A 23,362-nucleotide genomic window follows, 5' to 3' on the forward strand; every position below is an offset into this window, starting at 1 on the left:
CGGCAGTGTGGCGACACTGCAATTACAGGTTTGACATATAACAGGCTGTGACTCCGGCTAATGCGCGATAGCCTGACAAGACAGGGAAAACAGGAGGAGACCGTGACATCAGCACCTGCTCAGTAGCTCAGGTCTGAAAGGTTTGCATATTGTTGGAGCCCTGTTGTATCAGCGTATTAATTATACATGTATAAGCTAAAAATCCTAAAAGATGTGCTTTAGCATATTTGGAAGCCTGTATGCAACTTTGTTTTTGTGTAGACTATTGCATTTAGCTTCTGTAGCGTCAAGCTGAAATGGAAGCATACTATGATTAATTTGAGTCTAAAAGATGAAAAGTTGTAAAAGACTAAAATAAAAAGAAATCCCCTCCCACTGACTGCTTCTCGGCCTCTCAGGGGGCTACTGAAAAGCAGATGGAAGGATAAGGGAAAGAGCAAAGGGGCGGGTGGAGAAAAACAAAAGGCTAAGGAGTTTCTTAGCCCCTTTCACCCATCAGAACTTGCGGTGTCCAAAGCAGGCATTCCTGGGCTATTATTTGCCTCTCAGTGGATCTGATCTGCCACTTTAATTACCTTAATGTTATGTGTGTCTGTCTCACTGCGTGTGCGTGTAGGTGTGTGTTTGTGTCAGCCAGTGTCCATGTGTATATGTGTGAAAGCAAGGGGGACATGCTTAATTAAAAAACAGAGGTAGGAGCAGCTCAGGCCACCTCCTTTGTTCTCCTGTTAAAAGAAGGGAACTGTTTCTGCATTGTGGAAAAAAAGCCCTTCATTGTTAGTTTCTCTCTATGTATCTGTCTGTCTGTTTCTCTTCTGCAAATGAAAGTAGTCTGGTTGGTTAGCAGAGCGAAGGAAGCCAGTGGGGGAGAGAAACAGGAATGTTTCTTAGCTGGTAGTAATATGATCTGCCTTAAAAGAAGGACAAATGGGTACTGCTGCTGAAAAAGGTGTGAAAGCATAGACACTGAAGAGCAGTTAGAAGGGAGATGACTGCAAGTACTTTATGGATTGGTGAATGTTGAGCATCTTTGTATCTAAAACTAAACTTTAACTTCAGATAAACTGGTGATGGACCTGTCTGGTTTGTTTACTATCAAGAGAATGCAATGAAATATCTGTAACCATAACAGTACACTCAGCTGAAGAGACAAGACAGCATAATATTGAGTTCACAGAACAAAAAAACAGATGAGAAATTCTTATTGTAGAATAATCCACTTCAGGTTTTACTAATCTACATATTGTGGTTTTTAATTACGGCTAATTCTAACTAGGTCCTCATAACAGAAAAGCAATCAAAATGCTGTTTTTTGTGTTTTCACAGATAATTTCTACATAAATTCTACATGCATCTCAAGCTGTGCTTTTAAAATTTTGAAATTGAACTGAATAAATACAGTCAAGCAGCTTAGTTTGGTTCTGCTAGGAGTCCCTTAAGCAGACCGTAAAGTTTAGCATTGCTTAACCAGCCGAGGTCTGCTGACAATGCTTACTAGTTGTTTGTCTCCTTTGTTTTAGAAGGTGCCTATATGGCTGCCACTAAAAAAAAACAAAGGACAAAAAACCTTTAGTGATTGTGGAGAGTCTTTGAATGCTCATAATATACTGTCAGCCCAACTGCATCTTTACAAGTGTACTCCATAAAACAACTCAGAAACTTGTTTGTTTTGTGCTTCAGATTAAGAGTTTTGAACATAGCGATCAGGGGGTGAAGCCAGAAACAGTTAGTTTGTTTAATCTCCCCACAGTCACATGCAGAAATATTGAGGCATTTAAACATTGAAAGATCTTGTGCCATATTTAACCTCTTCCTAGCTAAGAAACTATGACAAGTTACAACACCTACACACAGTCAGTCATGGGGAATTCAGAATTAATATGTGGTTTATGGGCCTGTTTGACTATTCTGCATTTTTATTCATTTTTACTTTAACAAACGCTTCCTATTAGCTGTTTGTCTTGAATGAAGCGAGAAACATCGAGTACACCTAACTAAAAGCAAAAATGATGTATTTAACACCAAACATTTATCACTACATGTTCTGGACATTGTCAGTGCTTTATTTATGGAAAAAACATTGCGGGGTCAATTGGAATCAGAGGTAAGAAAAATAATTGACTCTTATGTTATTGTTGGCAGGCAGCGCACATGTAAACAGCTCTTAACCTGTTAGCATTAGGGGGGATGATGTGTCAGTTCCAAGTGCTTAACACACTGGCTTAACTGTAAGACATAATTCCATTCTTAAAGAGATGCATAATTCATAAACCACAATGTTTTATGTCCGAGCTACAATTCAAAGAGGTCGCTCCCCGATGAACTAAGAAGCAAAATGACACCACTGACATGTAGTAAATCCTGTTGTATGTGTCGCATTACCCATCAAACCCACTGCTGGGGAGAGGCTTTACCCACAATCACATGTTAAACAGGCTCTTTGGAAGACAGACACTGGAGAAAGATATGAAAACATCCAACTGTGGGTTTGTGAGACATGATGAAGAAGCACAACATTTTATTTTAGTATTTCTGGGACGCAAACTATGACTGATATTAACAAAAAAAAAGTTGAAACAAAATGTTGGAAGCCTTTTTTTTTGTCAAATGTTTTTCTTTCCATACACCACCACAACATTTCAATTGTATTTCAGACAACCACGCAGCAAAGCCTATGCTAACTTATACATTAGTGTAGGAACTTCATGTGTGCGTCATTACCATACATGCTTGTGGCTTGATGCAGTTGCCCCGTTTCATCTCCTTGTATTAGAATGCAAGGCTAATTGCTACTAATGCTTTTGCAATTACAATTAGAGTTAACATAAAAACATATGTGTTTGCATGTTGAGGTACGTGATGTGGATGACGACAGCAGTTATTTTTGAATAAAGCAGAAAAACAACAAAAAAGGTTATTAAAAACCTATGCCTAAATCTACACAATAGATGTTTGTGTATATACAGTATATACAGTATGTATATATTTAATCCTGGTGTGGTGGGCTTTCAGTTCTTATACTTGGTAGTCGATGATGTCATGAACATATTACATGTTTATTTCTTTTCCTTCTGTTGCATCCACGCGTAACTGATTGCCGCATTGTTTATCTCCTTTTTGTATTTTTGTCTTTAATCTGACAAACATAAATATGCAAAGTGAGACAGAAACACAATTTCTCTAGTATTAATGGTCCAATGGAATTATCTTTTGGATATATCAGATTAAACCTGATTGTAGCAAACGTACGCACACACATGCACCCTGAAATGATTTCATTCCTCACGCTTTTACTGTCCCTCCCACCAGCTTTGTTTAGCCCTGGATTGTTGTGGATTAATCCCCTAATTGCTTTGTGGCTTTGTTATGAGGAAAACGCAGACAGAAACAAAAGAGAGTTAAGCAGCAGGTGGATTGGGTTAAAGGTTAACATAGCTCTTTAAGGTTTTCTTTTAAGGGTAGCTCATTTACACTCAAGCTTCTGAATGAAGTTTTGTCTCAAGAAAAAAAGAAGCAGGGATAGTGTCTCAAGCAAGTGTCTCAACAATAATGTATTTTAGTAGAAATATAGTTGTGGATCTTAAGCTTTTTGAAAGACATTATGCTTGTAATTACACCATATAATTATTTGAGTGAGTGCCACTGGATTTAGGATGATATTTCCTGTGTTGTGTGTTTGTTGGTGGCTTAGCATTTGTACCTTGTTGTGAAAAGCCAAGGGATAGATGTAAAGCGGGGTTGAAAGATGGGCTGCAATCCAAGATTGATAACATCTCACTGGTATTCCAAACATCATTCCTCATGGAAGCTGGTCCTTTGTGATCTGGTCATTCTTTGTGAATCTTTACTTTAAGCTGTCCTAAGTTACATGTAAAAACAAGTAATTATTGTAGATAGACATCGTCTTTGATTTCTGTTTTTGTTTTTGTAGTGTTTTGCTATATATTTCACTCTGTTGTGCTTCATTCTGGTCAATGTGATGACTTTCCTTTGCACACTCTCCATTAGTAACTCCGGACTGGTGATATCTTCCTCCATTTTTATTTCTCATAAAGAACAAGATTGTTATTTTCTAATTTTTTAATTATGTCGTTTTAACTGTCTGTCAAATTGTTTTAAATGACTGAACAAAAACTAGTTTTGAATAAATTGATCTTATGCCTTCTAAATATAGGTGTACTGTATCACAGTTCCACAACACAACTTGGATGATAAATGTTCTTTTTTTCTCTTCTTAAATCAGGTCCCTGTTGGGCTCGATGAGATGAGATCCCTATGTAGTGGTCATCATGGCAACTTGTGACTCTCCCCCTATGGTGTCATCCCGGCAGCAGGACTATGGTGGCCAGAGGTTGGATGCTGCTGCTGAGGACAACTCAGTTGTCTCCACGGAGACCACTGTCACAAACAGCACCAACAACCAGTCGTCACCTGTTGCCATTGGAGAGTCGGAGAATGGCCTTGGAGGGCCAGTTGTGAGTCCACGTAGATCCACTACTACCCCTACCACTGTCAGTGCAACTATCGACCCTGTAACTGATCAGAGTCGGAGAGAAAGCTTTACTTCCGGTAACAAAGGGAGTGTTACCGGAACATTACCAGGAGTAGGAGGAGCAGCAGCTCTGGGTTCGGACTGTTCTGCCCCTGCCACATCCCCTGTGGCACCGGCAAAGGAGATCCCCTGCAACGAATGTTCTAATTCCTTCTCCAGTTTACAAAAATATATGGAGCACCACTGCCCTAATGCCCGCCTGCCTATTGCTGGAGATCATGAAGAGGATGAGGAGATTGAAGGGATGATGGGGGAGGAGAGTGAGGATGAAGGAGAACGTGAGGTTGGTGTCGCAGATGTAGGGGATATGAACAGTGAAATGGAGATGGAAGAGGATAGTGATGTGGAGAACCTGTGTGGCGAGATCATCTACCAGCCCGATGGCTCTGCCTTTATCCTGGAGGACTCCAAAGAGCAGCGTGGCAACCAGGGGGGGCTCTCTGGGGCTCTTCAATTCAGGCGCCTGTTGTCACCCCAGACCTTCCCTAGTGCCCAGGGCAACAGTGGCCAGAGTGGCCTCAGTCCAGGAGGGGAACGGTTGGAGCAGCCCGCTGCACCCATGTCCTTCTACCCCCAGATCATTAACACCTTCCACATCGCCTCATCCCTTGGGAGCAAATCACTAGCGGCTGACCACCCCTCCTTCCCAAATACCTCAGCTGGAGGGCTGGCGGGCGCTGGTCCTGTGTTGCACAGTTTCCGTGTCTATGACCTCCGCCACAAGAATGACAAAGACTATCTAACGGCGGAAGGTGCAGCCAAAAACTCCTGTGTGTCCAAAGATGTCCCCAACAATGTGGACTTGTCCAAATTTGAGGGCTGTGTGGCTGATGGGCGGCGGAAACCTGTTCTGATGTGTTTCCTGTGCAAGCTGTCTTTTGGCTACAGCCGTTCCTTCGTGACACATGCTGTCCATGACCACCGTATGACCCTGAATGAGCAGGAACAGAAGCTTCTGAGCAACAAGCATGTTTCTGCCATCATCCAGGGCATCGGCAAGGACAAAGAACCTCTTATAAGCTTTCTGGAACCAAAAAAACCCCCAAACGCTGTGCTACCCCACTTTCCCTCACCTGCCAACTTCCTGGGGCCAGACACGGGGCTCCGTGGCTTGTGGAATGCTTTCCACAATAGTGGGGAGAATGCAGATTCTCTTCAGGCAGGGTTTGCCTTCCTGAAGGGCAGTGCCAGCAGCTCCTCTACTGACCAAACCCCCAGAACCCAAACCATGCCAAAGGCTGAGACCAACCCAAACCTCGGGGGAGGGGCTGGTGCCCACAGGACCCTCAGTGGGAGTTCTGCCGCTGCTGCCACTGGTGGTAGCCTAGAAAGACAGAACTCTGACAGTGACTTCAAAGGCCACGTTAGGGACACATGCACTTTGCAACCCAATGGGCCGGACCTGAGCCAGTACCCGTCCATTAAGCGGGAACCCGGTACAGTGGGAGAAGAAAGTCCAGAACATGATGAGGATGCTTATTCACTTGGTGGAGGAGTAGAAATGGAGGCAGATGAGGAGGAGGAACAGGTCATAACCATGGCAATGGCGAGCCAACGGGCCGATAGCACCAGTAGCAAAGATTTCCCTCTCTTAAACCAAAGTATTCCCCCCCTTTCCAACAGTGTGCTTAAGTTGAGCAGTGAAAGCAAAGGCCCTGCATCCACCTCGTCTAATGCCCTGCCTATTTCTGAGAAACTGGAGATGGAAAAGCACCTTCTGTCCACTGCCCTATCAGCTGGCAGAGAGCGTGAGAACAGCAATGACTCAACCACTGATGGCCTAGCAGGACGGGACGGGTTATCACCATCCTCCAATCCACTTGACATGATGATGTTGCGCAGAGATGATGAGAGTCCAGGTCCGCTACATCAAAACACAGGAAATGCTAGTACACCTGGAACACCAGGGACTCCAGGTACCCCTGGTCCAGGTGAAGGATCCCCAGGCAGTGGGGTGGAGTGCCCCAAATGTGACACAGTCTTGGGATCCTCTCGGTCTCTAGGAGGACACATGACAATGATGCATTCACGCAATTCCTGCAAGACACTAAAGTGTCCAAAGTGTAACTGGCACTACAAGTACCAGCAAACACTGGACGCTCACATGAAGGAAAAACATCCGGAGTCTGGTGGATCGTGTGTGTACTGCCGCACAGGACAACCTCACCCTCGTTTAGCTAGAGGCGAAAGCTATACATGTGGATACAAGCCTTTCCGTTGTGAGGTCTGTCCATCCTTTATTTTATCTAATGGATTTTGTTTGACTTATTTTTTTTATTTTTTATTTAAAATAATGTGTATTTGTGTTTATTTTTTTGTATCCTTTTTGACAGTTTCACCATAACATTTCAATTTGCTTACATAACATATGCTTAAAAAATTGGGTAGTCTCTACAAGATTAATAAGGCAAATTTATTTTTAAGCCGTTTCATCAGGCATGTGTCAGTTAGGATATGTAATAATAATAACACAACAGTTTTCAAGATAGTCCTCAAAGGAGAAGATATACAACAAAGTGCCTATGTCAACAAAGCGTACTTGAGATAATTAAAGCTGGTCTCAATTTAACTGATTATTCATTCATCAGATACCTCTCGCTGTTTGTCATAAATGCTTTTAATGTTTTGTTGTTTTTTTTTTTGTTTTTTTTTTTAAACAATCCCTCTCTTTTAGGTATGCAATTATTCAACTACCACCAAAGGAAACCTTAGCATCCACATGCAGTCAGACAAGCACCTGAATAATGTGCAAACACTCCAGAATGGTGGCAGTGAGGCACCATATAATCACAACCATGCCAACCCTGTGTCTAGTGCCAGCCTTGGTGGAAGCTGCAGCGCACCCTCTCCATCAAAGCCAAAGCAGAAGCCCACTTGGCGCTGTGAGGTATTGAAATAAACAGAGCATCATTGTAGCATAGAGAGAGTACACATGCCAATTAGCTTGTTGCACTGTCTGCACAATGAGCCAGTTATTTCTCTGTGCGTCACTGTGTCTATTATTTATTTTTCTCAACCAGATCATCTGACCTCTATAATAAAACAGTGTCTTATATATTCAAGCAATATCTAATTATTGTTACATCAATTCAAAATGTAGCATCTTTGCACATGCACTATTAACACATGGATAAGTTGTGTTTTGTCAGTTGATATTGAAATTTTGCTTCTGATTTCTTAGTTTCCATTCCAGACATCATACAGCCGTAAATCACTTCGTACATACAAACTGTTTCTTACGTTGCAGTGTAAAGTAATATTGAGGTAACCAGTCATGCTAAATATGAAACCTTAATTTTTTCACCAGGTGTGTGACTACGAGACCAATGTCGCACGGAACTTACGAATACACATGACCAGCGAGAAGCACATGCACAACATGATGCTCCTGCAGCAGAACATGAAACAGATCCAACACAGCCTCCATCTGGGCCTGGCCCCGGCCGAGGCAGAGCTCTACCAGTACTACCTGGCTCAGAACATGGGGCTCGCCGGGGTTAAATTGGAGAATCCAGCTGGCAGCGGTGGACCAGATGCCCAAATGATGATTAACCCGTTTCAGCTAGATCCTGCAACTGCAGCTGCTCTTGGATCTGGCCTAGGTGATTTAAATGTTGCCTCATAAGATTGAGATTGGCATCCCTAACAGCTTTTAGAGATGAGTCAGTTATAAACCCAAAAATTCCCTTTTTGAATTATTGTTGCTCATAAACTTCACTTTTATGTTGTTTTTTGTTCATTGTTTCCCACAAGCAGTTTTATCTGTAGTATCTAATTTATCTGATGCCATCTTGGTATGCTTTCTTTTATCTACGCGTTTCTTCTAGTTCCTCTTCATCAATCTTTGTGCCCTCTCACCTTCTTTGTCACTTTCCATCGTTTTTGCCCTAGCCCCTTTACGCTTATCCTTCTCTTGATTTCTTTCTCTCTTATCTCTGCTCTCATATGGTGCCTCTGTCATTGTCTCCTTTCTTTGACCCCTCTCGCTGATTAAAAAATGATTATGAGATGCCACACGAGAATTATTCTTAATCTTTCGTTTGTAATTTTCTTAAATCAGCTTAATCCACCCCTCTCTACATTACAACTGCCATCACCACAATATACACACACCGTCCAGCCTTTACTCATTCTGCAGAGATGGATTCGCACATGCCTACACACGCACACACACGCACACACCCCAACAAACAGCAGGAAGCGGATTCCCGTAGGAGTGAGAGAGATTTAACAATGACCCTGCAGTGCTGCACACCCACTCCCTCCTCTAGTGTGGAGGTCACAGCCCAGCTAGCAGATGTACTCTCAGTGAATTACACTGATAACTCACAGCTCCCCATAGTGAGTGCAGATGTACATAGGTATAAATGGTGGGAGCAGGAAACTGATTCAAATTCAGATCCATATTCAGCATAATGCATACATGCATTAATGCATATTTTCCGTTTCCGCAGTGTTTACCTTATCATTTAAACCTGCTGTAAGTTTATTTTACTTGGTGAAGTTCTGTTTATTAATACATCCCCTAAGTGGACAAATTACTTTTTTAAACAATCTGTTTAGATGTGATATCGTAAATTAAAAAAACAAACAAAAAAAGAAAACCATGATTAACTTTGGTAACATGCACGGAGGGACAATGAAGGGATCAAATGCGTGAGTTAATTACATTTGCATGAATTGCAGATTTCGTTTTTGTCCCAGGGTTGGTGGGCAGAGGAAAAAGAAACGTGTGTGTAGTGCATTGATCAGCTTTTCAAATCTTTGGTTGATGCAAGAAAAGCCCGCAGCCCTAAAACCATTGTGCCACTGTTGCTGAGAGCAGTAATTAAAGCTACCTGATGAGCGAGTTAGCAAGTTGAAAAGGATGATTGTAATTGATCCTGATTCAATCCTATTAGGGTTTTTTATAGACAAGACTTTGTAAGTAGCCTTAGTTCTCTGCGAGGCTTTATTTTATCAAACCCCTTTGTGCAGGAGAGGCCCGCATGGGTGAAGCTTCTTTTCCGCACTTAATTTCCTTTAATAAAAAAGTGTATCTTCCGTTTTTTCCCCCCCATATGCATGTTAGCCTTTTCACTCTCACCTCAGATTTGTATGGCTGGCATATTTCTTTTCCTTCCTTTCATTTAACCTGTTACCTTTCTGCGCTGTGCAAAAGCAATTTTTACCTTTTACACTGTCTTAATTTATTTCCAGTTCGCTGCCTAACTTGTGTTTTCACTCATTTTCTCTGTAGTGAATAATGACCTATCAGCAGAGTTGCGCCTTGCCAGCGGTCAGCTGATGGCAGATGATCTATCCCTGGTGTCTTCAGGTGGAATGGGGGGCATGTCCTCAGCAGACCCTTCCCTTTCTGCCTTGTCACCACCCATCAGTGACCCCTCGCTGCGCCTCTACCAGTGTGCCGTGTGCAACTGCTACTCCACAGACAGCCTAGAGGCCCTCAACGCCCACATCAACGCGGAGCGCTCCCTGCCTGAAGAGGAGTGGCGCTGCGTGGTGGGTGATGTCTACCAGTGCAAGCTCTGCAGCTACAACACGCAGCTCAAGGCCAACTTTCAGCTGCACTGCAAGACAGACAAGCATATGCAGAAACATCAGCTGGTGGCTCACATTAAGGAAGGAGGCAAGGCCAACCAGTGGAGATTAAAGTGCGTGGCGATTGGCAATCCGGTGCACCTCAAGTGCAACGCCTGTGACTACTACAGCAACAGTGTGGATAAACTGAGACTACATGCCACCAACCAGAGGCACGAGTTCGCCATCCGCCTCTACAAGGTAAAAAAAACAAACAAAAAACAAAACAAAACTCTTTGCCTGCAATCAATTATGCAAAAATCACCCTCTTTTCAAAGAAGCGGGATAAAAAGTCCCAGATGTCATTGATCACATGAGAAATATTTCTTAAAGAAAATAGATTTTACCATTTGCTTCCATTGGAGGGACTGGTAAAGTACGGTAATGCATAATGAACTGACATCTTTTTGTTTTAAACAAGTCCTTCCTGTCCTCTTAAGTGCATCGTCACACAGATAAAAAGTTCCCATGAGAATGGAACGACAAAGATAAAAAAAAAAGGTCACTGTGAGAGTACCGAATCAGATCTCCATTTGATACTGTTACATTTCCTGCTTGCTGTTCAGCTCTATTACACACACGGTCATGTAATATCTGTGATTTTAAATTATCCTACATGATTTACCACCGTCAGCTGTCTTCACTGTAATAAATAGCTCTAGAATTATTAAAAAATAATAAATGTAATGTTAGGCATAGCCAATGCACATTAGTTTTCTGCTGGGCTAAGGGAAAGGCAAAATGTTGTGAATGTTACTCTTGATATTTGATCTGCCTTTTTTTTTCTGTGCACAAAAATAAGCAGTTTGAATGCAGTGTTTATGTTTGCGAAAATAGATTTTAAAATATGCATTCTCGGTGGAATGGGCATTTTTTGCCTTTATCTTGATATATCATGTTCCAAGTATACATAATGTGTCTCCTTAGCAGACAAACATTCATTTTTTTTTTTTTTTTTGGTTGAAAAGAAGAAATGCTGAACTAAAGATCATCTACTGATGACATGCTTTATTGTTTATATGTTTGTTAGCTATTATAGAAGGATGCAACACAGCAGGAACTCAGCTAAATAAGTAATTAAATGTTATACACTTAAAGGAATAGAGCTTTTGCGAAGAAATTCCAACATGTCCAATATTTGGCAATGTTTGCGGGTAATTTGAGCTGTGAGACATCTCCTTCAGCTTAATAGGATGTTGCTACATTTCTGAGGCTTCAACGTACAGGATAGGATCAAGTGCATTACAATAATGAGGTCTCCTTTACAGCAATATGCAAGATTGGGCATTGAGACGCAGTTGTGTGTAAATGTGTATACGTTTGTGTGTTGTTATGCCGTAGATGTGGGAACAATCGCAGGAAGAGTACATAAACATGAATGAGTGGTAATTGGGTAGAGTTTTATTTAGATGATTTGCACAATTTTAAACAATAAAAATAATTTTAAAAAATCATAGTTTTATTTCCTTTTCATTTTCTTATCAAGAGGTGATTTACTATATTTAAGCTAAGACACACAACATAATGCTAAAGATGCACCACTCAGAGATATGTTACTGCCTTTTAGATCTTTGTTTTTTAAAGCTATACTGACTTTTCTATTCAGAACTATATTTACCAGTATTTAAAATATTGTTTCGTGAGCAGTTACTAATTATTTAGATTAGCAGCAGAGGCCGGATCACACCGTGTGTGTGAGACAGCAGTAGCTGTAAATTAGAGTTTTACTAATTCAAAACGAAAACAAAATGATTACGGTTGACATTGTGGACTGTCGTTAGCATCTTATATTAGCAATTAGTGTTTTTAGAATTACTAATGAAAAACACCTGTCCGTGTGTGTATTCCCTCAAGAATGGACGGCGTCCTTACTGCCCTGCTTTGATTTTTTGTGACATTGAAATATTTCAGATCGTCAAACATATTTAAATATCTGACAATGATAAACCAAGGAAATCCAAAATGCATTTTGCAAAAGATGATTATTTATCAAAAAGCTATCCAAACCATCATACCATCAGATGGTATGAATTTCTCTATGAATTCCATTCTTTTAAAACATAATCTGGAATTTCATCAATAAATGAGTCCAAATGAAACCAAAAAAAGGTCTTTGGAGTAGTCTAGTCAAAGTCTGACATAATGCTAAAACTCAACCTGTTTATTGCCAGAGAAAGTAATTAACGACTAAAGCATTAGTCATTAATTAACCTTCATACCTTCCCCAAGTATGAAATGGGGAAGGAAAAAATTGACAGAATGTATGATTCCATTTGCTGCAGCAGCCTCACTGAACAGCTACAAGCTGGGTAAAAAGAAGAAAAAAAACTTTCAGATACCAAAGCTTCTTCTCTTAGTAACACCTTTCACAACGAACAGTGTTGTGATCCGAACGGTTTAGTAGCACTTTGGCATGGTACATTTACCACTGATCATTGACCAGCTAGTGTTGATCAAGTGGAAATTGGCTAATTATGGTTAACTGATTTTCCCCCACCAGCCAAATTCTTGATGCATTTCCAGATCATGTGAATCACATTTCTTTAGCTAAATATTCAACAGTCATTTTGTTTTTTTAATTAGCAACTTCACCCATCAAATTTTACATCAACATTTTTTATTTCTTTTTTTGCTTTTATTGAAATATTATTCCTTATTTTTTTAAGGATTTGCATTTATTTAGGAAATCTCTGAGTCCTAACTGTATTAGACTAATTGGCATTCTCAGGGCTATGTAAAACAGTCTTTGCTAACTTCAACAGGATGTTCATATTAACACAAGATTGTCAACAGTCTGGCAAGGGCTGAACTTGGCATGAGATGAACTGGAGATGTCTCTGCTCGGGGGAACTTGACAAATTCTTAGCGAATGTGCAGCTTTCACATTATACTCCATTACCTGAGGCCGTAGCATATTGAATCAGCATGATTAGTTGACTCAAATCATAATCTCCTTTTTGTCAAAGGAAGATTTGAGCACTAGTCCATGTGTCTTTGTTTCCACACATGTACAAGCATTTAAAAGAGTGGAATCACGTTTGACTGCCTTTTCCGCTGAGTTCATATGAGCCACTTTTAGTTACCAAGGTTACACTAAATATTGGCAGGAATTTAATCACACAAAGAGGTTACAATATCAATGTAATGTGTACAAACTGGAGAAGCCTTAGAGGTCTATTCAACTTTTTTTATATATATATTCAAGGCAGTTTTCAGAATCAGGAAGTACCTTTTAAGACACACATATGCCAGCTTTGCCAAGGCAAGTGAGGGTCATCCCAATGTCCCCTGAGTGCACCCGAACACCCCTGTACCTCATCTACCCACCCACCCATTCCACAGGCCTCAACAAATCTGTTCCACAGATGACGCGTTTAATGCCTCTGGCAGAAATTCCACTATTTTACCCTTGGACATGTGGTGGTAAAACAGAGAAAGAGAGCTAGAAAAAGTGTAGACGGGGCTAAGTGAGCTGCAGAGCAAAAGCGGAGGGAAAAAAAATCATTTCTTTATTTGACCAGAAAAACACCTCTCCTTTTATGTATTGGCAGAGGTGAGAAGCACATGGGGATAGAGGTAGCTTGGCCGCACGCATAAAAGATCCGAGTGTTGACGACTTTACCATCTGGCTTTTTGGAAACAGAGAATATCTTTATGGCATGGGAAACCATTTGAAGATACAAACAAAAAGCATATTCAGGAGATTTTATGGCCGCTTTGTAGCCGCCATTGAGTACTTCTGAGGGGAATTGAGAGTTTGAAAGTCGTTTTTTTTCCAGACTTTGAAACAGCAAAAGGGAAATGACATTAGCAGTTCATGGACATCAAGTCATTTGGTGTCCAGGGCACAGCAGGTGGCGTAGGAGCTCATAGGCCTTACATGGAAAAAATAAAGGCCTGCTACTCACCACTTATCGGAAATGTGGGCAGTCTGGTTGGCCCTGCATTATTCATCATAAGAATAATTGCAGCCTAGAGTTTAAACATTGCATTTTTGCATTTAGATTTTAAACAGCGTCTGTTGAACCTTACTTTGAGGTTATTATTACAACTGTCAACCATGTACAAGTTTCCATCCCTCTAAGAAAGTTGACAAAGCAAGAGGTGTTATGAGAAAGTGTCTGTACTACCGGGCTATGAGGTGTAGCGTAGCATGTCTATAGCTGACCTGGCTCGTTTTTAGTTTAGACTCGAATATTATGATATATGGCTTCGTTATGAATTTCAGTAACAAACACTGGCCTTAATGCACATGGAGTTGAGAGTAAATCTGTCAGTGCCATTCACAAGTGCTGCCTGGATAAGTAGGGGGTTTAGTTTGAGGTGAACATATGTGTTTGTGTGCATGTGTCCCAAAAGGGCTTTGAGGTTGAGATCTACGTTGTGCTTGTCCCTGGGTCATTAGGAGTTGAGAATGTTCATGGCCAATGTGGCGCAGTCGAGGACCACACACACACACACGCGCGCACCCCCGCACTCATACACACTGTTATAGAGACCATGGCACCTGTTTCTCAGATGGCTATCCAAATAAATCTTAAACTGTTCTAAAACCACTTCTACTCAATCCAAGTTTCCATCATAATTCAGACGGAAATGGACATACAGGATCCACATCGTTTTTTCCATAATTTCTTTATTTTCCTTATTTTATTAACATTTTAGTCTTTATACATTTGCTCCTAATCTCTTTTTAAACTAAGCCTGAAAGAGTCTTAAAAAGCTTTCACAGTTTATGACCAACATGGACTTAAGGAGTGGGTGCTAGTCATTTTCCCATGTGCCCTTTTTCATACTTTACCAGTTAATTTGTTTAATCTGCTGCTTGACATTTTCTACCAAACAAGCATCAGTTTATACCGTACATGGGCACGTTGTGTACCAGTTTTGACAAGTGACCATTTAGTTAAATGTTCTATCTACTGTTGATTTAATGTTAATCTAATTGTAGTCAACTGTATGGAAATAGAATGATTTGATTCCATTAAATTAAATCTTACACAATGAGTTTCCCTTCAATTATTTTGGTTTGATGAGGGGTTATGATGAACAATAGTTTGAATTCAACTGGAATCTTAGGATCATTTAGATATATTCTTTTGCCATGTCTTTCCCACTCTTTGTTGAGTCCCTTTCATTCTGCCTCCCTCTTTTGGTCCAACTCCTGGGGAGCAGTAGGTAGGGCATCTCATTACCTATGATCCTCTTGGCAACACCAAGGCTTGGAGTCATGGGGTATGGCTGAATTAATCTAAGGAGTGATAGGAGGAGAGAGAAAGGAAAGGAGGCTACATTTTTAGATCAGGCTTTCTGTGTTTCACTGTATTTTTTTTTCTCTTGGCCCTGCCTTTGAATTTAATTTTCCTCCATCTAGCTCAGATGGTGGTAGCTTTGCTTGTGCATCAGTGATATTAGGTCCACCACTGGGGCCTTGACTATTAGCAGGGGTCAAGCCTGCCTCTCTCATTTAAAAATCAAATGGCCCAATATATATGCAGCTCAAATTATTGGACTGTCATTTGGACTTGTGTGATGGGGAAATGGACAGGAGATTGACTCCCATAGATTTGCATAAAACATCATTGTGCTGGTCCGTATAATAGAAAAATGTCTGGGTCTATTTCAGACGCATGGCCTCATTTATGGCACAGGCTCTCAGCTACACACACAAACACACATCAATGTACTGAATATCCCTTTGATGCATAGTGGTCACTACAGTGGACAGCTATCTAAAAGCCATTTTCTTGTGCTTCCTGTGGATTTTTATGTTATAAATGCACACAGACCACTGAAGTGGACACTAATGCATCATAAAATATACCATCAACTACTGGCCATCAGCTGCAAATGCAAGAAATTATTTTTGTTAAATACAATATGGCCGACAGACAAAAAAGCATGAGAACCGACCCGGTCCCTCCTTCTACTGTAGACGACTCTTGCAAGTAAAAAAAATATTGTGACATCAGATAACCCCTAAGGAACAATACTACTGATGTATTTTTCAAATAACAACTTTGTGTTTGGACAAAATTACAATTGATCACATAAAAATAAAAAATTTTAAAAAATCTATTTTTACAAAAAAAATGTTCCTACCTTTTTTTATGCCTTAAGAAAAAAATTTTTAAAAATGGAAAAAAAATTCTGACACAAAGGATCATAATTCATGCATCAGAGGGATATGCACACGCAGAGGTGTGGTACTACATAGATTCATAGAGACACTCACAAATGTGGGTATCAGGTTACTGTTTTTCCACTTGACTCCATGTACGTCTGTTCCAGACACAGGCTGTTGATAACGGCGTCCTTGTCTTGCACTCCTAGACAGACGTAGAGTTGATATTCTCTTCAAAAGGGAATCTTGTCAGACACTTCACGCAAGATGCTACTTGACTGCAAGATATAGATTTTCATCTTCTGTCATGGAGACGTATGATGGCATGAAAAGTTCAGAGCTGTAAACCCGATCAGGCAAATTTTCACACTTTTTATTTCTTTCCCAAGCCAAAAAGCTTGTCTGTTTAACGGTTGCATTTCATCCCTCTCTACGAGCAAACTGATGCTGGCTAGTAGATTAGTCAAATAGTCTCCTGTTTCACCTGCGCTGCGATTACAATGGAAATCTTTCAGAGGTCAGGGGGCGGGGTGCTTGGGGTGGTGGCTAATTAAAGCATAAAAGCAGGCGTGTGTTTGTGTGTGTGTGTATGCTGTGCCAATGGCTTTGTGTTTGAGACAGGTTTGAATGGACGAACGTCCCCACCCTCGTCTGTCTTCTTAATAATCCTCATAGATATTAATAAGAGTTGCACCCATTCTCCTACTAACTCCTTTACCAGATGGTTGTGTGAGATGGGGGGGTGTGCGTGTGTTTGTGTGTGTAATGTCCAGCTTTGATCCGGCTTTTGGCTGACACTCATAAATGATGCTTAATTACCCTAGCCACCCCCCGCCCCTCACCTCCTCTCTACCTCTGGACTCCCCAGTGAATTAGTTCTGCCTGCAACGTAAATGCTTTTTGTGTTTTTGATTATAAAAGGTGAGTTTCTGTCTTTTCGAAACGGAGAAACAGACACTGCCGGTTTTCTCGGATTAATAGCCAGATGTGATCCTTTTAATAACCATTCCCACCCCTCACTGTGGGTCATTTGGGCTGTGTCCATGTGCAGGAGACTGTGAAGCAGATCTGGGCTGACAGGTATGGGAACGATAGCAGAAGGGGGTGGAGTGGAGACAGAGGAAGGATGAGGGTGGTGGTGGGGCGTTGGAGGGGTTGTGAAGGCCTTGGAAGCAGGGGGAGTAGTATGAGGGATGCAAGAACAAAGAAGCTGGCAGGAGTTTGTCTTTGCTTTTCTGTCTCTTCCCCGTCTCCTTAACCCGCTCATCCTCACTATATCCTGGCCAAAATACACACTCCCCTCCTCCATATTCAAATCATACACCCCTTTCTCAAACACATTTTGTATATACCTCCGACTCCTTTCTATCCCTTCATTTCTCTTGGGGTTTGATTATCTTGTTTTCACTAAGACAACAGACACCTTTTGTTTAAAAAAAGTAATAAAGAAAGAAGGTGCTTTGAGCACAAATATGATCCCTGGTGGCATGTTGTCTCCACTTTTGAAGCATTGATTTGATCAGACCAACTTCAGACAGATCACATGGCAGGGAGATCAGATGAATTCTTTAGTGGGAGTTAATTAGATTTACTTTTGAGATCACCTGACATTAAAACGTGCGCTTAATTTGTATGAAAGTTGTCATATAATCGTTCGATTCAGCTGTTTCAAACGTTGCATTAGCTGTGCAATTGTATTTAGATAGCACCATCATGCTCTAACCGCCTTATGATTCTATCAGGATATTGATATGGACAAAGTTGAACTGAAATAGTCCTCAACGCCCTTCCAAATCAATAATCAATCGATTGGAGGTAATTGTGCTACTCCCTTGGAACAATCCCAAGTCACTCTCTTTCTGGGCTCCCCCTTACCCCCAGTCTCACACGCTCTCTGTCATTATCAGCATGTGTAGCCGTATTCGGCATTTCAGCATACCAGCTGTAATTGATTTTAACCATTAGGTGCTCAGTGAATAGATAAGTAGTGGGAGATATTCGATTATACGGTGAGAGAGAGGGAGACAGGGATGAAAAGAGTGTGGGGAAAGAGGAGGGAGAAGGATTTGGGGATGTTGTCAGAGAGCTGTGGAAAGGGGAACTGACCTGTCCTGCTGTCTATCCGCGTCTACCACAGGCTCTCCATCTTTGCAGCAGCACAATACCGCTGACCTCCTGTGAGTTCAAGCAGCTTAGTTTCTGCGAGGTAATCCCTAATGCTTTGAAATAGACCTGATAGAAAGCCCACTTACTTGTTCAGGATTAATGTGGTTTGTGTGGGGGTGAGTGGGTCCCGAGTTCTCCACACATTCTGTTAAATTAACCCATTGGAATTATTATAGTCCACTCTAATTGTGGATGATAGTAAGTACTATAAACTTGCCCTACCCTAAGAAGTCGACTGGTAAATAAGGATCAGCAAACTTATGCGACACTTGGTCTATCATGTCTAACTGTTACTGCTGCGATTTACCTGCAAGTGATCAGTCTGCAACAAAATCTCTGTTGCCCATCGCTTACAGGAGAACGTTTTGAATCAGAGTGCTTATGATTCACCACTCTTTCCTTTCTCATCTTTTCCTCATTTTGGAAGCGCTCTAGGTTAAGACTAGGAATAGGAGCGGAGGGGGTGGCGGGCAAAGGCAAACATTTGAGTAATCTTCAAAGGCCCCATTGGTATGTTGAGTGGACGCTGGTATGCGGACTGTGGCTGAGGCTTTTTCAGGGCAAAACAATATCTTTCTTTTCGATGGCTAGGGCCTGGGCAAACACCACCAGCCAGGCCATTCTGCCCAGTGTTGCCAGTGCTATTGGCTTAACCTCTCCAGTGACTCCTGCAGAAAACATAGAGGTCCCCGTGTCCCTAGCACAGCTCATCATTATGGGTTTATGGGACTGATCGGAACATCCGAAGCCTGTTTTGAATGTACGCTTCCGAGGGTTTATGTAAGGAGTCAGTAAATGTTCTCTCTGTGCTCGGTAATATGCAGTTGCTTGAGTTTTGAAAGAGGTGGGCAAAATAGACAGAGATGGCTGCCTTTTGTAAAGAGAGAGATCAAGTGTGCCATCTTGTAGGTCAACTGCAAGGTATTTGATTTCCTGTGGAAATATGCAAAATAGCTCCACTGAAGAGGTGCTTTCATTGTGCTTTTCCTACAGAGCGCCACTCTAGCATGGGCTTACATTTTTGCTTATTTAAATGCCGTATGCCCAATAAGTGACACAGAAAAAGCGTTGACCATCTAACTTTACTTGAATGTGCTGAAGTGTAATAATCACGGATGTTGAAACTTCATTATGTGTAGATTCCAAAGAGGAATCTATTGAAAGTTATTTGTAGAGTCGTTCTGTGTAAACATATGCAGTGAAAAGTCTGTAAAGTGTTAGACAGAGTGGTTGTTTATTCGAAAATCTTATGAAAAGCAGTCTGCCATTTTCTGACAATTTCAAAATGAATTCCCTTTGTCCAGTCATCACCAGCCATTTTCTCACGAGGATCCACCACAGGGATAATTTCCCCCATTTCTCTGTCATTAGCAGGCCCTGGTATTAGGCTTGTGTTTTGTTCCCTGTACCTTTTGTTTTGTGCTAAGTAAAACCATGCGACAGGGTAGGGGCTAAATGGAAAACAATACTCCCCTTCACAAGCCCAGGAATGTGTAATTAGTGATTTGAACCCAACTATGCTCGTCTAGATTCTCCCCTATCTTTCCCTCTCTCTATATTTCCATGTTTTGTTCTTTTGTTCTTTCTGTCACAGATTTCCCTCTTTTGCTTCACGTCTGTCGATGTGTACTTTTATCATATTTTATTCTTCTTTGGATACTATACAGCAGCAGGGCTTCATAAAGTACAGTGTGAACAACAGGCCTTGCAAAAAAAGCAGTGTTTCTTCTTTTTCTTAAGTGTTAATTAAAATTGGACTGTGTTAATTAAGTGTTAAATTGAACAAAAATACCAAATTTGAAGCAAATTTGATGCAGTGTAAATAATGTCTCTAATATTGTCGCCTGAAAAGGTAATCCTCTTTTTTTTTCTTCCATCTTTGACCTCTCCTTGGTTCTTTTCATGATTTGAAAATAGTTAGGCTTGTATGAAACCATACAAGTCTGTGTGCTTGGAAAGTGTTGAGGAAAGAAATACACCCCAACTAGCAGTTCAATAATGAAGGATTTTGTGATCTCTGTCCCAATGTGAGTCAAAGGAGAAGATAATTGCAGGCGTTGATAGTGTAGGAAAATGGTGAAGTCTGGTCAGTCTCACCTGCCAGCAATGGAGACAAGCAGCAGCTTTTAGACCCTAATGGGCTAAGGTCAGGATGGTTAATAAGGACTAAGTGGCTGAGCTACGCTGTCTAAATCTAATGCTAATGTAAATACTGATCCATTTTCAAGGGGTGATGGAGGTGAGTTGACTTTCAAGACTCCATACACACATGAGCCAATGAGGAAGAATGCAGGTGTGTCTGTTTTCAAAGATAGATTATTTACATTTGGATGGCATATAATTAGTGTGATACATGGAGAATACAGTTCCTTATATTCATGCCCCCAAAACTGCTTTACTTTTCCATAATTGGTCGAACTCCAACCAATAACCTTAGTATTTTTACAGCATTATTTTTGGTTTGCTTATTTTTGAGAAAGATCAGAAGAAACTAACACCTCATTATGAAGTAGAATAAACAGAACAAATGGTTTTGTTTTTGTTTTTACAAATAAAAATCTGATGTGAAGCATGATTTGAATTTGTGCAAAGCCCTAAATACATTCCAGTGAAACCAGTCGTCATTAGAAGTCAACTACTGAGGAAATAGGGTCCACATGTTTCATTTTAGTGCTTTATAAATATGGCTGTTATGTGAAGGGCACAGAGGTCACAAATCTGGCCTTTATGTAAAAGTACCAATAAGAAAGCAATAAGCCACAAAGGAGACACCACAAGGAGGTGCTCTTTATAGATGAGACCAAGCATTATTTTTGGCTTGAATGCAAAACACTATGTGGAGGAACATTAACACTCCTCACCACATATAACATATTAACCCCATTGGTAGCTGCATCATGCTGGAGGGATTCTTTTTTTTTCAGTGGTTACAGCAAAATTGGACTGAGTTGATGAGAAGATGTATGAAGATAAGTTCTAGAAGTATTTTTTTTTTTTCAAAGATGGGCAAAAATAAAAATGTGCCTCAAATATTTCAACTTTTATTTTTTTTATTTGAAAATCTTTAAAATATTTACAAATATTCAGTACCATATATTGGTCAAAAAATTCTGGTAAACTTAAAAACTGAGACAAAATGTGCAAAGGATTATGGGGAATAAATCTTTGTGGAAATACTAGGTTTAGATCTGAATACCATAAGCAAAGAAGACACATTATACGTTAAATTTACTGTTATTAATATGTTGTTACATTTTGTATGCTCTGGTATGGGTTGGCTTTATGGGATATCGTGTTTGCCTTGTCTAAAGACATTGCAAGAAGACAAAGACATAGTAATTCAACCAGAAGAGAGGTTAGAGGTCAGAGAACTATGGCCTTTACCCTGGATGTCTAGGCAGAGATACTGTACATTAGGGCTACAAGTGTGTATGAATGACGGGGTGTGTGTGCATGTGTAAGAGTCAATGAAATGGAAGTGGCCTGTGTGTTTGTATAATTTTCAACAAAAGTTCCTATAACTGTTACCGTTCTTTGCTGACAAGTAGCAAAGTAAACTGGAGAAAGCTTGGGAAAATTAGAGAACATTTAGAAGAAATTTTCAGTAAAACTTATTAGAAATAGTGTTGTGATAAGTCATTAATTTCTTTGCCCAAAATAAACCAACTACTTTGCTTTGGGTGACCGAAGCCACATTCACCATCACGCCAATGTCTCGCAGACAAGCTTCAAAACCGAAATCACATGGTGGTTGCTCGCAGGCAGAGCTGACAAAAACAATTTAACAGTACAAAATATTATTCTCTGAATTTCTGAAAACGCCAGATAGTGAAAAATTCAGCAAAAAGCTAAAGGTTGGGATTTTTAAACAGTTTTGTGTCACATCAATGTTTAGAACACACATTATAGCTTTTAAAAGCAAAGAGAGAGAGAGAGGTCAACTTTGAAAAAGTGTATACAAATTCAGCAGTTTATGTGCCTTGTTGTTTTTGTGCCTGTGCAGTGCCAAAACAATGTCAACATACTTCTGTTACCAGAGTAAAGCAAGGTGGCACATACCTGGGCCTTCAGTGTATCCTTTCAGCGGTGAAGTCTGCCAGCGGTTCCATTGGCAATGATCTTGTGTTACATCTATGTCTTGGGGGCTGAGTGGCGGTTAGCAGTAACATGTGTTAGAGAGGTGGTAGCACTGATGGAATTCTACTCTTGGCAGTCTTCCAGGCAGTGCTGGTATGTGTTTAAAATACTTTCAAGGAACAATGCATGCTTTTGTAGTTTACTGGTCCAAGTGGGGCTGTTTTTGTCTCTGATGGCCCCCAGGGGCCCGAGGGGGTAGCACCGGAAGCTGGTAGCGTTTCTAAAAGAAGGTATACTCAACAACAAGCTCCAGGGTTCTGCTAAAAAACACTGATAAAAGTCTGTAAAGAGGTTTTTTTATTTCCGCAGTGTTCATGTGTACGCTTTCAGCAAACTCGAGACGACGGCAAGATCACTGATTCTTTACGTATAAAACGTGTATGCACATGCTACGACACTCACACTGGTTATTAAGACACAGCTGCTGTTGAAGAGCATTCTTACTTTCAGTATGTATTCATTAGCTGCCTGGTTCTACACTTAATGACAGGAGAGACTCATGTTTGTACTGAATGCGCTAATTTGTCATTTGGTTTATGGAGGAAAATGCAACCCCAGTGCTCTGCGCTGCTTTCAAAATATTTTTATGATGGCGGCGAACAAATCACAAGCACACAAAAAGACAAAAAAAAAAAAGTGTATTGAAATTATAGACCAGCGCCGAAATACACTTATGAGGTAAAATGAAGAGTGGAAATTACCCATGCATAAAAACCAAACACACAGAGCCAGAAGAATGGATGGATTGAAACCTTATCCACACACACAAACTCGCGTTTTTGTGTGCACGGAGAGATAAAAGA

At 40.7% G+C, this 23,362-nt stretch overlaps 1 protein-coding gene across 4 annotated transcripts in view; it reads left to right on the forward strand.

Annotated features, from left to right (window-relative positions):
- The window catches only part of zfhx4 (zinc finger homeobox 4), a 98,121-nt gene that overhangs the window by 28,690 nt on the left and 46,069 nt on the right, over nucleotides 1-23,362 (forward strand). For all 4 annotated transcript variants that reach the window (XM_032550749.1, XM_032550748.1, XM_032550750.1 and 1 more), the window contains exons 2-5: nucleotides 4,244-6,776; nucleotides 7,227-7,439; nucleotides 7,860-8,154; nucleotides 9,792-10,333. In XM_032550749.1, the coding sequence (XP_032406640.1) occupies nucleotides 4,290-6,776; nucleotides 7,227-7,439; nucleotides 7,860-8,154; nucleotides 9,792-10,333 (3,537 nt within the window). In that variant the 5' untranslated portion in view covers nucleotides 4,244-4,289. The remainder of the gene's footprint in view (nucleotides 1-4,243; nucleotides 6,777-7,226; nucleotides 7,440-7,859; nucleotides 8,155-9,791; nucleotides 10,334-23,362) is intronic.

This window comes from Xiphophorus hellerii, chromosome 21 (genome assembly GCF_003331165.1).
Source record: "Xiphophorus hellerii strain 12219 chromosome 21, Xiphophorus_hellerii-4.1, whole genome shotgun sequence".
Classification (NCBI taxonomy): Eukaryota; Metazoa; Chordata; class Actinopteri; order Cyprinodontiformes; family Poeciliidae; genus Xiphophorus; species Xiphophorus hellerii.